Below are 16,642 nucleotides of genomic sequence, written 5' to 3'. Positions count from 1 at the left end.
CTATTAGCTAGATTATATCCAACACCTACTGCATCACCAGGAAAAGATTCAGATCCTAAAACACTTGTCATATAAAATAAAACTGTAAACGATAATAGGTATGGTCAGAGAGCTTTCAACTGACAGAACTGGATCACCAACAAAATAACACATGCACACTTCATACAGAATGCTCATCCCATCTCAAAATATGATCAAGGCCAAGCTACCATTAATTCAGAACATTTAAGGGTAGGAGACCAATTTATGCCTCTGGTAACACTTACATGATAGAAAAAAATCTCTCTGGTCAGCTCTTGGACTCAAACCATAGCACAAAAGTCACAATGCACTGCAACCCAAATGCTCTGCCAACCACATCACCAGGCATCTTCTAAATTAACAAAGCCAGGACAGTATCGTCCCCCATTGGATGGGGTGGGGTTGTCACACAGCCTCCATCGCTTCCTCACTCCTCCACCACACGACACACTGCACACACTCCATCCACTCCACATACCCCATCCACCGTCCACCTGGGTATACGTAGATATAATTCATTCACTACAGTCAGGTGGTAGGTGTAAGAGAAGAAGATGCAGAAGACAGAGTAAGACGGAGACGGGTGATCCGCTCTGGCGACCCCTAATGGGAAAGCCGAAAGGAGAAGAAGAAGAGTCAGTTTGCTTTTTACTGACAGAACTGAACCACTCTGACAGCTCAAATACTTCTATCAGGATAACTCTGACAACTAAAACACTAAGATATGGTTGCAGTAAATTCTGTATGCCTTGGTTATGAGGTGGAAATGAGTTTCCTTGGTTACTAGTCAAAATCAGTGTTCCATTTGTCTAAACATGATCATCAGCTAAGTTAAAAGGGAGTTAATCATCTTTATCACATTAGACAAAATATGTCATAAGCATATTAGTAATGTCAATTAAGGTCTGCTCTTGAATGATCCTCTGCTTGCATTAGGAATACCTGACAACAAAGAATGAAACACATAAGGGTAGTAACTTTTGTCTCTTGCACTTTTTCATTTCCAGTTATTCTCTCTCTCTCTGGCATTATATTCATCTTCACTAAAATTTTCATCTTCTATATGTTTCCTCCCTTTTTCTGTCAGTTTGTCTGTCTTTATATCTGTCTCTTTCTCTCTCACCAGACAGGGAGGTCCAGGGCAGGGTGTCAGCTCGAATGGGTCTCCCTCACACTCGCCTCCTCCAGCCGCAGGTGGTGGGGAGTCACACTGGCGAGTGCGCTGACGAAGACCATCCCCACATGTCTTGCTGCACTCTGACCACTCACCCCATCCCACAGACACTGGGGAAATAAGTAAACATAAAAAAATATATAAGCAAATACACTTTTAACAGTCATCATCCACTGCTGTGCTTCACTACACAGCTTTGTTGTCGTCTTCCTGAAAACATCGGTACTTGCCATTTCGGTCAGCGGCTTCGTCTTCGCATGATTTCGCCTCCATAAATATATATATATTTTTTTTATATAACTGATAGTGTGTACATTCTCTTCAGCATTTGTTGAATGCTAACAGACCACCTGTCGTTTTATGCATACTAGAAACTTTTCTGCAGTACTTTACGTAGCAGATCACAATAGAATGCTGGTACAATAACCAATGATTACAGTATTGAATAATTTATGTACTCTTCATCACTAAATATCATGGAATGGATTTTAGAATTTGTGGTAGGTGGTGGCGACCATCATCCACTCACTTGATGTAGTGCTGCCTGTCGTCTTTGGCTCCGTGGAGTGAGGGAGCCCGGATCGCCTTCGTCAGGAGCTGGAGAGTCTGGCCTGGGTGTCCTGGGACTGCGGGCACCAAGGGGGAGAGTCGCCGTCAGGACTGGGCTGCGGCAGCTTCTCCTTCGGGGCTCGGGCAGGAACAAGGAACTCCCGGGCGTGGGCGGTAAGTCCGATATCGGGCCTTGCCACCACTCTAGTGTCTCCTCCGGGGCTATATTCCCGGGTGGTGACGAAGGGCTTCCACAAGGGAAAGAGGCTGGAGAAGGACTCACGTCACTCGTGTCCTCTCTAGTACGTCCTGAGGCCGGAGCCTTGGGTCGCCTTACCCTGGTACGTACGTTGACTGTAGCCGTAAACTTACCCGGCGTACGAGGAACAACTGAAGGGCGTACAAGGCCGCTCCTTCCCCGCCACGTATAAAGACCGTCGGCGCGGTGATGCTCCCGTAGTAGGGGAAAAGCCGGAGTGAGGGGCACAGAGGCCACACTCTCTCCAGTACGAACTGAAACTACCTTCAGGGGCTTCTCTACCCTGGTAAGTGCCCCGGCCGGAGCCGAGTGCCTACCCGTTTTACTGAGAGCAACTGAAGGGCGTACAAGGCCGCTCCTTCCCCGCCACGTATAAAGACCGTCGGCGCGGTGTTGCTCCCGTAATAGGGAAGAGCTACACGTACGGTAGCAGGGGCTCTTTACCCTGGTCCGTACTCCGGCTGTAGCCGGGAGCTGATCTGTCCGATCAGAAACAACTGAAGGGCGTACAAGGCCGCCCCTTCCCCGCCACGTATAGAGACCGTCGGCGCGGTGTTACTCCTGAAGGGGAGAACAGCAGGAGAGGGATGCACTGGGGCAACTCTCTCTTTCTGGTGTACTAAGGCCGGAGCCTTGGGTCGCCTTACCCTTGTACACTTTGTTAGGCCGTAGCCTTGGGCCTCCTGCCCTTGGGCCTCCTGCCCTAGAGGGTGTAACAAAAGCCGTCAATACGGTGTTACCTGGGACTGAAGCTAGTTCAGTCCCACCCCTATTCTGACGACGGTTGTCCCGCCCGCAAGGTAGTCGCCTTTCCCTGGTCACCTGGTGTTGGGGCAGTTGCGGGGAACAAGGGCCCAGGACCCTCTTGATTGGGGTCACTAACCCCACCGTTGTGTCCTCCTGGGGTGGTGGTGCGGTGGCGGCCCGCTGGTGGGGTGGGGGATGGTGAGGTGGGAGGTCCGGCGACGGGCACGGCGGGCATTTTAACTCACTTTCCATTTTCTGTCTGTCCTGTTTTATGTTTTCCTTCCTTCTGAAGTAACTGCTGTCTCATTCACTTTCCACTGATACTTTCCTCCCATTTTCTCTTACTATTTTCTCCCCCAGTCTCCCGTCTGTGTTTTTTCCTTGTCATCATATTTTTTCTTTTCTCTCCTGCTGCTTTCTCTATCATTTTCTCTTGCTTTCTTTTCTCTGACTCACAATACTCATTTCTCTCTCTCTCTCTCTCTCTCTCTCTCTCTCTCTCTGTATATACACATGTCATGAAAGTAGTAATGTTGAAGGAGCGAGTCGTGGTGTTGGTATTGGTGGTGGTCGTGCTGGCGGTTGTGGTGGCGAGGGAGGGCGTATTGTGGTGACGGTGGAGAGCGAGTGGGCAGTTGGTAGTGGTGATGATGTGTTGGTAGTGGGTAGTGCTGGTGGTAGTGATGGTGTGGATCATGAGGGAGTGCGTAATGGCGGTGAGAGGGGGGAGGAACGAGTCGAGAAGGGAACAGGATGAGGGATGGAGGAATGTGAAGGTGAAGAGGGGTAATGTGGAAGTAAGAGACGAGTGTGGGGAAGACTGGAATGGTTGAGAAGAGGGTTTGAGTAGGGGAGAAGGAACAGGTAGGGAAGAGGGAGACAGTAGGGGAGAGGAGGTGATGGTGATGGGAGAGGAAAGGGTTAGGGTGGAGGGTGTGGGTGAGGGTGGAGGGCGGGGATGAGGGAGAGAATGGAGGTTCGAAGGGAAGTGTGGGAGAAAGGGAGGAGGGGAAGGAGAAAGGAGACAGTAGGGGGTGAGTTGGAGGTGGGGGTGGAGGTAGGGTTGAGTTGGAGGTGTGGGTGGAGGGTGGGGGAGGGGGTTCGGGTGGGGGTTTGGTGGGGTTCGTGAAGACTAGGAAGATTTACTGTAGCCAATAAAGGATAAGTATGAAGGAGTGGTGGAGCAGGGATCAGGAGAAGGGGATCAGGGAGACAGGAAGAGGAAGAGGAGGAAGAAAGGAAAAGGAAGAGGAGGAAGGAAGAAAAAATAGAGAAAAATGAAGAGGAAAGAAGAGGATAACAGAAAGCAGAATGAGCCTGGAGGGAAGAGGAAAGATGAGGGGGAAGATGAAGTGAAGGAAAGAAAGCAGAAAATTGGAAGAAAGTGGAGGGAGAAGAAAGATTAGGTGGAAAAGAAACAAGAAAGAGAGGAGAATGATGAATGGGGAAGAGTTGAAGAATAGGGAAGAAGACAGAGAGGAGGCAAAACGGAGGAAGAGGAAGAGGAAGTAAAAAGAAAGAAGAGAAAGAAGGGAAGAAAGAACGAGGATGAGAAAGTAGACATGGAGAGGAGCAAGAAGGAGGAGAAGAGAGAGGGAAGGTGATAAAAAGAAAAGGATGGAGGAAGAAAGAAAGGTAGCAAGCAGGAGGAGAAAGTTAAGGAAACAGGAGGGAAAGAAGGAAGATGGAACAAGAGAAGAAAGGAGGAGGAGGAAGAGGATAAGGAGGAGGAGGAGGGAGAAAAAAAAGCCCGATGGAAGAGGAGGAAAGGACAGGAGAAAGATGAGAAAAAGGGGAAAGCAAAAGAAGAAATGAAGATGAATAAGAGAAAGAAAAAAGAATTAGGAACCGGAAATGAAAGAGAAAGAAGGTAAGTAAAAATAGGAATAATTACAGAAGGATGATAAAGCAGAGAGGATGAGATGCGTGAAGAACAACAGACTCAGTTATGCCTGACAGAGAGAGAGAGAGAGAGAGAGAGAGAGAGAGAGAGAGAGAGAGAGAGAGAGAGAGAGAGAGAGAGAGAGAGAGAGAATCACAATTATACCACAGCAAACAATGTTGGACATTTTCCACAGTTCATTGTCTGGGAGTATATGTTCATAGGGTTAACTAATTATCTAAACACACACTACACCTCCAACCACACGTACTCTCAGGGACATAAATTCTTCTATAGTTACTCATTTTATTTGGGCGATATTTCGTCCATTTGCTGCTTATTTTCCGTGGCTTTGTGGCAAAATAAGAACACACAACGGCCCGACGTCCTCCCCATAGCACTTCTTGGTGACTAGCATAATATTTTAGCGTTTCTCTCTGCAACTCGGCGCTCAAAATAGGGACATGGCATAATTACGCCTAGTTAATGTGAATACAATATCATAGTCCATTACATAGCCTGATTATAGAGATACAAGGTAAAGCAGTGGACGTTGGACCGGCCCTAATGAGAGAGGGGCGTGTGTTGAAACTCCCTGTACTGTTGTTTACAGATGATACGGTATTGTTAAGTGAAGAGGAAGGGGAGCTGCAAGGCTTGGTGAATGAATTTGAGAAAGTGTGTGAAAAATGGAATCTAAAGGTGAATGTAGGAAAGAGTAAAGTTATGGTCTTCGAGATAAATGAAGTCAGTGAATGTACAGCAAGGTTGGATGAGGAGGAAATGGATAATGTGAGTATGTTTAAGTACTTGGGTAGTGTGATGAGTAAGGATGGAAGTTTAGAGGGTGAAGTGCTTGAAAGGATACAACAAGGAAGAAAGGTTGCTGGTTCTTTGAAAGCAGTGACAAGAAACAGGAGAGTGAGCATGGAAGTGAAAAAGTTACTACATGACAGTATTGTGATACCAACTCTAACGTATGGAAGTGAAGCTTGAACGTTGTTGGAAGGACACAAGTCAAAAGTGAGAGCATTGGAAATGAGTTATTTGACAGGAGCCTGTGGAGTCACATGGAGAGACAGGCTGACAAATGAGGAAGTGAAGGAGCGCTGTAGTGTGAATCTGGATGTGATAGAAAGCGTCAGGAGAAATACACTGAAGTGGTTTGGCCATGTGGAGAGGATGGAGAGCGAGGAGTGTATGCGAGTGAGGTGGAGGGGGGGAGAGGGAGGGGGAGGCCGAGAATGAGATGGAGGGATGGAGTGGAAAGGTATATGAGAGGGGGTGTGCGAGCTGGGAATAAGGCAGTGAACTGGCAATGAACCGGGCGACATGGAGGCGATTTGTTTGTGGCCACCTCTTAAGGGATTTAGGCGTCTGGCAATAGATAGGTAGATAGATATAGTAGGATAGGTTAGGTTCGTGACTGGTCACTAACCTAATCTAACCTAACCCAGCCCAACCCAACGTAACCTTACCTAACCTAACCTACTATATCTGCTCAGAAAAGGAGCAAGTTACCCGTTAAACCAGTTTTCTTTACTTGTGCAGGGATACCTGATTAGACCCACCAAACACCCTCCTATTCACTGCGTTCTCTGATTGGTTCTAATTTTTCCGAGTGCCGAATAGCAATAGACACCGGGATTATGCGGGCGGGTGAGAGCCTTCTCTTTTTTATTACCCTTGTCTTATTCTGGTAGTTTGGTTACTCCTGTTGGATCTGCCCAGCATGGACCATCTGACCTATCTATCTATCTATATACCTAGGCTGCTTCCCCCAAGGAAAGGGAGGTAGCCGAGACAGGACGACTCACTCTCCATTTACTCATCCATTCAAACACATTCATTCGCATCTTAGCCCCAAAGGGGAGAACGGACAGATCCTCACCGCACCACACCGCACAAGGGTCAACTGGGCAATGCAATCAGTGACATCCGCAGCAGGGCCCGACAGCAGAACCGGTTTACCCCTGCCACATCATAACAGACCCATCCCCTTACCCGCACCTGACCTGACTAGCTGATCAGACCAAATGCGGGAGAATATCCCCTCAGGGCTGCGTCATCACTTATTCATTCACAATTTCTCTCCATTTATTTCTGTCACGCAGTAATCTTCTCTTTTCATGTTCTTATGTTTTTATGAGCCTCGTACAGCCGATGGGCATAAAGTTAACCTTTCCTATGTAGATACCTGGTGATAAATATACTCGTGAATATACATATATATATATATATATATATATATATATATATATATATATATATATATATATATATACTGTACAGAGAGAGATAGACAGAGAGACAAACAGACAGAAAGTGAAAGGTGATGTGGGGTGGGATGGGGCAGAGGGTGGGGTGAAGTAGAATGTGGCAGCAGGTACCGTGGAGTGAGGCAGCAGATGAAGTGGAGTTGTAGGTGGAGTGGGGTGATGCAGCAATTCGAGTGGGGGGTGCTAGCAGGTGGGTGAGGCGGGGAAGCAGACAGGTGGGGTAGGGTGGGGCAGGAAGTGGGGTGGGGCCGGGCGGGACGGCGGGAACTGTAACGAGGCCTCTCAAGTTACGGCCTCGTGAAAACTTTTAAGACTGTAAAATTTTTGGCACTGCGGGAGGCACCTTCACGTTCACGGCCAGAAATATTTTAGTCTCCCCACCTCCACATATAACAATACCGGGAATTATAGTCGTCAGAATTTTAGATAAAGCCTTCGAGGTTGTAATATTGGCGTGTATAATTCTGTGATTAAATTTGTTGATAAAGCTGTGTGCCCTTGTTAAGCTTATATAGTAATTCCATTAGTTTTCTAATCGATGTTAGGGTAAAATGTTTCTTATTGTGCTCAGATATTCTCTCTCTCTCTCTCTCTCTCTCTCTCTCTCTCTCTCTCTCTCTCTCTCTCTCTCTCTCTCTCTCTCTCTCTCCTTTCAAGCACCAGTCCCAAGAGCGAGATTATCCCTTTAGAGCACAGTTGGCCAGGTAGGATCATCACACCTTCTAACTCATAGTACCGTATTATATTTTCACTCAGCTAAGGGAAACCAATTGCAGAAGAATGAAAATTATCCATAGTCACGAAGAAGTGCTGCGGAAAGAAGGCATACTATTTTCCTGTTCTCTCAATGAACTGTGCGACATAAGCTGCAAAAGGATAGAAATCGCCAAGTGAGGCTGGACGAATAGTCACGAAGAAGTCTATCTATCTATTGCCAGACGCCTTAATCCCGTAAGGGGTGGCCACAAACAAATCGCCTCCATGTCGCCATGTCCCTCGCCATTTCATTGCCCTGCTCCCAGCTCGCATCCCTTTCTCTCATATACCTCTCCACTCCATCCCTCTATCTCATCCTTGGCCTCCCCACCCCTCTCTCCCCCTCCACCTCACTCTCATACACTCTCCTCGTCAGTCTCTCCCTCTCCATCCTCTCCACATGGCCAAACAACCTCAATGTGTTTCTCCTAACGAAGAAGTGCTAGAGAAAGAAGGTAGAACCATAGTATTTTCTTACACTGATATATAGCTGCGTGAAATAAGCTGCAAAAGGGCGAAAATTTGCGCCATGTTAAGGTGAACGAACTATAGCATGATGAGAGTTTGTGGTTGTTGGGGAAGTGACGTCATGAGCGTGTTATTGACTGAGTGATTGAGGGTGGTTGAGGTAATTAAGGGAATTTTAGGTTATTTATTGACAAAGTGATTACTATGCAAAACGCTATGAGTGATGGGCAGGAGGGAGGAGAAAGCGGAGGGCATGGAAAGGAGGAGGAGAGGAATATGAGAGAGAGAGAGAGAGAGAGAGAGAGAGGGGGGGGGGGGAGGGGGCTGTTTGATTGGGAAAGCCTGCGATGATGGTGGCAGCGAAAATTGTACTATAATAGTGTTGGCTATTCCCTGGTGGTGTAGTGGTATGATAGCATGGTGGTGTGGTGTTGTGGTGGTATGGTGCTTTGGTGGTGTGATGGTATGGTGGCGTGGTGTTGTGGTGTGGGGGTATGATAGTATGGTGGTGTGGTGTGATGGTATGGTGGTGTGGTGGTAAAGCGATATGGTGGTGTGATGGAATGGTGGTGTGATGGTATGATGGTATTGTGGTATGGTGGTTGGAATGGTGGTGTGATGCAGTGGTGGTGTGGTGTTGTGGTGAGATGGTATGGTGGTGTGGTGTGATGTTGTGGGGGTATGATGGTATGGTGGTGTGGTGGTGTGGTGGTATGGTGGTGCGATGTTGTGGTGTGATTCTACGGTGGTAGCACAGTGGTATGACGATTTGGTATGGTGGTGTAATGATGACAGTGGTGTGGTGATGTAGTGGTATATCAGTATAGAGATGTGGTATAAGATGGCACGGTGGTATGACGATATGCTGGTGTCATGGTGTGGTACTGGTGTGGCGGTGTAGTAATGTGGTGATATTGTGGTGTGGTGGTATACCGGTATGGTGGTGTGATGTCAACGAAAATGGTATTATAATGCAATTCATTTAAATCTCTCTCTCTCTCTCTCTCTCTCTCTCTCTCTCTCTCTCACTCTCTCTCTCTCTCTCTCTCTCTCTCTCTCTCTCTCTCTCTCCCAAACCTGTTAGTGTTGTCACATAAAAATAAAACTGTGGCTGAATATTTCATAGAGGGGGGATTCAGGGGACGAGAGAGAGAGAGAGAGAGAGAGAGAGAGAGAGAGAGAGAGAGAGAGAGAGAGAGAGAGAGAGAACAAAGAATATAGACAATTAATCTCCATTTCATTAATTCGTTCCCTAATATATGAGATTATTTTTTCCAGGAATGATGCAATTAATAACCTCTCTCTCTTTATTTTTTATTTTTTCGTTCTTTGCTTTCTCTGTTTCTTTCATTCTTGCTTTTTTGTTTATTTTTTATTTTGCTACGTTCAGAGAGTTTTATTCTTCATAGGGGAGACTTTTCGACCTGGGGGGTTAGTGACAGACTTCGTTAACCTTTTGTAATATGTGAGACCATTTCTGAGTTGAACAATACTGACTGAAGGCCGTAAGAAAAAGAAATATACTGTATATATGATTGGATCCAAGACATTAACTTACCAGAAAAGATCCATCCTAAGTTGCATACAAGGAGGAGCATTCAGAGAGGCAGCACCTGCACCCTACAGTATGTACTGTCAAAGGACCTAATATTCGATTCTGCTCTGTGACTTTGGTGTTTGACGAATGATTGTCTTCAATATTAAAGTTCTTCGTTGTTGGCTAACCCACGGTCCTTCCACCAAGTTTGGCCAATATCTAAATCAAGACTTTCAGTTATAGGGTCGGATACTTGACCTTGGTTTGTGCTCTTGACCTTTGACCTTCTCAAAACAGAATCCCTTCATCCTTTCTCTACCCTAATCACATTCCCAAACTTTGAGCTATACTAAAACAATCAATTTATCGTGGTACCTTCCCTCTCACCTGATGTTCCCAAAAACAATAAATCAACCCTTTGCTGACCCTTAGCACTTCCATCAAGTTTGCTTAAAATCAGACCAAAATAGCCTTAGCTAATTTGTTCACAGATACAGCACAAAGTTTACCATGACCGTAGTCTAAGTGTTCTTAAATCAAACCCATTCTTCCTTGGCTTACCCTTAACACTTCCGTCAAGTTTGGTCTAAATACGATCAAAATTGTTCATGTTGACTTTGCTACGTGACCTTGACCTTTGACATTCCTATTACCTGGGGTCTTGAGTGATTCTTCCGCAAACGGAATCCCTTCGTCTTTGCGTTATCCTGAACCCTTCCTCAAAGACTGAACTGAGGCGGATAAACACTATATCAGTTTATCGTATCCTGTAACTTTGACCTCTCTGACCTACTGCTCTCTGAAACAGCCACTCGTCTGACTCTCAACTCTTTCATCAAGTTTGGTTACAGTGGGATCAAAATCCTGTTTTGTTTTTTTCTCTCTCTCTCTCTCTCTCTCTCTCTCTCTCTCACACACACACACACACACACACACACACACACACACACACACACACACACACACACACACACACACACACACACACACACACACACACACACACACATAGCCAAACATTACACCCTCTTTGCTATCGCCCGCGTGGGAGTAATTATCGTCTCCAGGTTAAAGGTAAAAAAATAAATAAATATAAATGTGTCATCAGAACCAAGGTACTGATAGAAGATGCTTAATAGAGACTGTTTGATCCCTTCAGTACGACAACATATAAAAGCTACGGTCATTTCACCTTAACATGGCCCAGATTTTCGTCCTTTCGCAGCTTATTTCACGTAGCTCAGAGACGCGGACCCACATCCTTTCCACAACACTTCTTCGTGACTAGCATCGTATTCTAGTATCAATCCCTCTTTACAGCTCAGGATATGAGATGCAGAGAGGGTGAATTTTGGCCGCGTTAAAGAAAGGCAGGTAGAGTTCCGTCCCTTTTGTCGATACTGCACCAGACACTAAATGCAAAGTCAAGTGGATTTCCTGTTCACATGTCCAATACGTCAGGCTTGGAAAATGGGGCCACCTGCTCTGGCTAGACGTGGATTTATTCGTATATATATTTGTGCGTGTATTGGTGAAAAAATGTGTGACTGGGCATACGGGAAATAACAAGAGGGGTGATGGCTTATGTAAAGGTGATTTCAGATTGATGAGGTGAAGTGCTTGGTGTGTTCCATGGTGATCTGTGGGTTTTATGAGAGAGAGAGAGAGAGAGAGAGAGAGAGAGAGAGAGAGAGAGAGAGAGAGAGAGAGAAACGTATTATTAGAGACACAGGAGGAGAGCAGCAGAGGTATTACTAATGATATGACAAGATATATTAAGAGATTAGTCACTGGAGGGGTTACAAGAGGACTGAAGTAAAAGTGATCAGTGTGGAGGAGTGCTGTCAAGTGAACCCTAAAAATAATGATGATGATAATGATGATGATGGTGGTGATGGTGGTGGTGGTGGTGGTGGTGGTGATGATGATACCTGGGTTTGAAAGGGAAGGTGCTAGACGAAGATCAGTTTTGTCAGTCTTTCGTCCCTTATTGTCTCTCTCTCTCTCTCTCTCTCTCTCTCTCTCTCTCTCTCTCTCTCTCTCTCTCTTCTTCTTCTTCCTCTCCTTCTCCTTCTCCCTCTCCCTGTCCTTCTTCCTCTCCATTTCTCTCTCTCCCTCTTCCTCTTCCTCCCCCTCTCCCTCGCCTGTCTCCTTTCCTCTCCCTCTCCCTCTCCTTTTTCATCTTCTTCTCCCTCTCCTATCTCCCTCCCTCTCTCTCTCGCTCCCTGTCTCTTTCTCCCTCTCTCCCTCTTCCTTTCCCTCTCTCTCCCCAGACTCTCCTCAGCTCTCGCTAATGGGCGAAGAAACGAGAGATCAGAGCTTTCTGTGTGTACGGGATGAGAGAGAGAGAGAGAGAGAGAGAGAGAGAGAGAGAGAGAGAGAGAGAGAGAGAGTCTTAAGCCGAATAAAATAATCTGATGGCAGCAACAAACATAATGAAAAAGACTATTCACATTTTGAAAAAACAAAACAAAAAAAAACGAAGATTTATTTTAACTCTGAAAACTGAAGCCATCATTGGAATTAATAAAATCGTCTGGTGACATTAAGAACTAGGCTAAATGGTAAATATATTTCGCGTCCTGAAGGGGTTCATCACCTCCCACACCATCATCATCATCGTCATCATCATCATCATCATCATCATCATCATCATCATCAACTCTACCTGCACCATCATCATAAACAACTCTTCCTCCATCATTATCATCAACTCTATCTCCATTATCATTATCATCATCATCATCATCATCATCATCAACCCTGCCTGCATCATCATCATCAACCCTACCTGCATCATCATCATCAACTCTACATCCATCATTATCATTATCATCAACTCTGCCTCCATTATCATTATCATCATCATCATCATCATCATCATCATCATCGTCGTCGTCATCAACAACACTATCATCATCATCACCTCCATCCCTATCATCATCATCATCATCAACATCATAACCTTAATCATCATCATCATCATCATCATCCTCTTTGTCACTACTATATGAGGTGATTGGGATCGAGAATTTAAAACAACAAGGCAATTAATCCATCGAAGTACCACCAGAATTCCCTATACCATAACCACGCATTCTTTCACGCGTAATTCAAGCTTAAAATTTCTCGTTCCCACCCAGCCAGACACGTGTTTCCTAAATGCTTGTGGGATAGAGACCATTTTACTGACTGGTTAGTTAGAAAAATGGGGATGCAAGGCTAGTCACTTCCACTACTATGGATACATCACCCATCCTTTTCTATTAGCCATCCAATTTTATCACCCATCCAATTCTTTCACCCATTCAGTCCTGTCACCCCTCCAGTCCTATCATCCATCCAGTCCTATCACCCATCCCATTCTGTCCTATGGTAAGTCAAAGTCTTCATTTTCCAAACTCCACTCCTTCTCACATTCACTTAAATCATTCATTCACCTGCTTCTTGGCCTTCCACACCCCCACGCACCCTCAACCTTATCACTTAACCTTTCTTTTTCACATCTGCTCCTTTTACGTAACCATTCTAAAGCACATTCTCTTCTACCCTTTGATCTACAGATTTCCTTTCTCCTTAACTTTCAGAGATTTCTACTTTCTTTCTTTATCCTGCCTACTCAACCCGCACACAGTCCTTTCCATTTCCCTGTATCCAATTTTCATCCTGGTCTTGGCACTTAAGTCGTTCCCAGGTCTTACACGTCCAATAAGATTAAGCAATAGAGCAACTGTGAATGACAAGAACGAAAATGTAACAGAATCACAAGAGCCCCACGACAATTGTATGTCCGATCACTTTTGTTGAGTTGTGACAGGAATCTCCCACCATAGGAAAAACCCCACGCATCATCAGTCGTGCTGTTAGATGTGTGAGGTGTGGTGTGTTATTTTTGTCCTCGGCCCACGACCCGACCCGACCCTAACAAGAAAACATCCACAGTTTTCCCCAGACAAATGGGTGTATTAGTTGTTATCGTGTATTGCCGGGTGTATGTGCGGGGCGTTGATATGGTGGAATGAGTGACTGCACCGATAAGAGTTAATTCGTGCACCGTCCTCCCAAGAAATTAATTTTATGCTGTCAGGATGCTATTTTTATCTATCTATATATGCATCTGCCTTTATCTATTTATTTACTTATATATGTATATCGGAGATAAGTTAATCGAGCATAATTTATTTTGCTGGTAGTTTGTCTGTGATGTTCTTACGCCACCTCTCCATAATCTGGCTAACACGAGCAGCATCAGCTAGCAGTGCCAGCCCAAAACCAAATGAAGACGCTTATAGAAGGACAGAATTAGAAGGGGTATAAGTATCTTGGACCCCTCCTTGATATTCCCTCCCCTTTCTCCTTTAAGTATATATAAGTGGCAAAAAAATCTCCTATTACAGTTTAGCAATTAAGACTGAGATATTTTAAGTTCAGACAACTATGAAGGGAAATGAGTATAGCTGCCTTGTGTAATTCCTTGTCCTTACGTGTCCTGCTGCCTTAAGGGTGTGTTAGTGGTGTTAAGCTCCCGTAACAGCTTAGCATTCAAGGTACAGAGACTTCAGCTTTAGGCCAAGATCAGGTGAAAAGAATACAGGTTCCTCGTGTCTCTCTTTGTCCTTACCTGCCCCTTCTGCTTTAAGGGTGTGTGAGCGGCGTAGTGGAGCATCATTATCGACCCCTTCCTGTTCCATTATGGTATTGCTCCGTCTTCACTACCCCCTCCCCCTGCCCCCGACTCGGCCCCTCCACGCTCTTTCTCTCCGTGTCTTGTGTCCTCTCCCTCTCTCTGTGCCTTGTGTTCTTTCTCTCTCCCCCCCCCCCCGCTCTCTCTATTTCAGTCTTCTTCACAGTACACCCTCTGTCGCCCCTTTACCCCTACCCCCTTGCCCCTCATTCTTGTCTTGTGTTCTCCACCTGTATCAGTGTTCCGTGTGGACCCTCTAGAATTTACGATTATAGATTATAATAAGTTTCTGTATAACTTGCAAGAAGGTTTAGGCGGCATCGCTTGTGGTTAAGAAACTGATTGTGACCAGTGCCAAGCAACTGACATTCTTTAGCTGAACTTATAGAAGACGTTCAGTAGAGTACCTCATCGAAGGTTGATGGTAAGGATTTCGTGCACTGAGAATGCATTGAAAACTCCTTGGATGAATTCAGAACTGTTTGACCGACCGACCTCAGGGAGTAATAGTCAATGGGGAAACTTGTAACAGGGCAACAGCTACAAGTGGCGTGCAGCGAGGTTCATTTCTGGGTTCACTATCTTTATCATTTACATCAGCGATGATGATGGTTATGACGAAGGAGAAAAAGGAGAAGAAGAAGAAGGAAGAAGGAAGAAGAAGGAGAAAGAACAAATGAAGCATCCACGGCAACCACCACAACCCGGAAGTAGGACAAAGGAAGCCAAAACAAGAGGCTTTTTTTTTTTTTTTTACCTCATTTCCCATTTCGCCGGAACACAATCCCAAAATTACTTTTTCCTTGGGTTACCTTTGTTTCCCTGATGATTATTCTTGCATAGACCCTTAATTCCGTTGTCTTGTTCTGTTGGATTATCATTACGTTGAGAGACAGTGACAGATAAATGAGGAAGTGAAGGAGTGTTGTGGTGTTGGCGTGGATGCGCCGGAGAGAGAGAGAGAGAGAGAGAGAGAGAGAGAGAGAGAGAGAGAGAGAGAGAGAGAGAGGAAAGCAGGACGCAACAGAAAATAAAGGGTGACAGAAATGAAGAATAACAGAGAATTTGGAAAGGAAGACAGATGGCAGAGAGAGGTGGGCGAGGTGAAACTAGTGGACAGGCAGGAAACGAGGATGAAGGAAAGGAAAGGAAAAGACGAAGGAAATCAAACCATGAATCGCTGGGGGAAAACAAGATGATGATATAATGATGAAAGAAAGCTTGGATAAAAGATAGAGAAATTCACAAGAGACCAGAATAAGCTGCGAGATGAACAGAAATGGGAGACAGGTTTGGGAAGTGGCTTTATTTCTTTCCCCAGACGATTTTACTCAGCTTTGGAGATAAGTTTTCGAGCCAGGGGGGTTACACAGAGCCCTCATTTAATCCCTCACACCTGTTAGTTTTCCGAAATCTGTCATAGTCGCCTAATAACAGGAAAAATATATTTAAAAAGTAATCGAACTGAAAGATTATGATCATCTGAGAGGGCTGGGAAAATGAGAATATTGAGAGAAGAAAGAATTATAGGTACATTTAGAAATTTCCTTTGTACCGAGAAATTGGACTGTCTCGGATCTACCTGGGCCCAGTTCAGGTATAATTGAATTTCTTGTTTGGTTAATTAGGGAAGATTATATGAAATGAGGAGCATTTGTGGGAGAGAGATTTTAAGTTGCTTAGGGAGGATGGTGTGAAATGTCTGAGGGTGGGAAAATTTTAGGACACGGGGATGGTGGAATGAAACGAGAAGTGTTTGTGGGAGAGATTTTTAGGTCATTTAGGGATGATGGAATGAAATGGGAAGGATTTGTGTGAGAGGGATTTTTAGTTCACTTATGCATGATGGAGTGAAATGAGAAGGATTTGTGAGCGAAAGATTCTACGGACATTTAGGGATGAGGGAGTGAAATGGAAAGTATTTGTGGGGAGACGAGATTCTTAGGAATTTACGGATGATCGAGTGAAATGAGAAATATTTCTGGCAGAGACATTTTTAGGACATTTAGGGATGATGAAATGAAATTAGAAGTATTTGTAGGAAGTACTTGGGGGGGGGTGAGGATTTTAGGTAACTAGGGAGGATTGGGAAAAAGGGGGAACACCTTTGGGGAGATATTTTAGGTCATTTATGGGATGAATGGCTACTATGAAACAAGAATTAATTTAGGGGAGACTTTTTAGGTCACTTAGGAATGACTGAGTGAGCAACAAATTGGGGTAGATTATTTTAGGTAATTTAGGGAGGATTGGGGAAATAAGAAGTAGCTTTGGGGAGAGATTTTA

The 16,642-nt window shown here is 45.0% G+C and overlaps 1 protein-coding gene across 1 annotated transcript in view; it reads right to left on the bottom strand.

Annotated features, from left to right (window-relative positions):
* LOC145398116 (uncharacterized) overlaps window positions 1–14,363 on the bottom strand; it is a 31,717-nt gene extending 17,354 nt beyond the window's left edge. The window contains exons 1-3 of the mRNA XM_080271070.1: window positions 14,294–14,363; window positions 13,292–13,402; window positions 1,145–1,174 (exon numbers count right to left, since the gene is read on the bottom strand). Coding sequence (XP_080127196.1) covers window positions 1,145–1,174; window positions 13,292–13,402; window positions 14,294–14,363 — 211 coding nt within the window. The remainder of the gene's footprint in view (window positions 1–1,144; window positions 1,175–13,291; window positions 13,403–14,293) is intronic.
* Window positions 14,364–16,642: the final 2,279 nt, after the last annotated feature.

The sequence above is a fragment of the Coenobita brevimanus genome, chromosome 44 (assembly GCF_032717465.1).
Source record: "Coenobita brevimanus isolate Jiangsu-jjx chromosome 44, ASM3271746v2, whole genome shotgun sequence".
Classification (NCBI taxonomy): Eukaryota; Metazoa; Arthropoda; class Malacostraca; order Decapoda; family Coenobitidae; genus Coenobita; species Coenobita brevimanus.
This window is presented reverse-complemented; position numbering and strand designations above follow the sequence as displayed.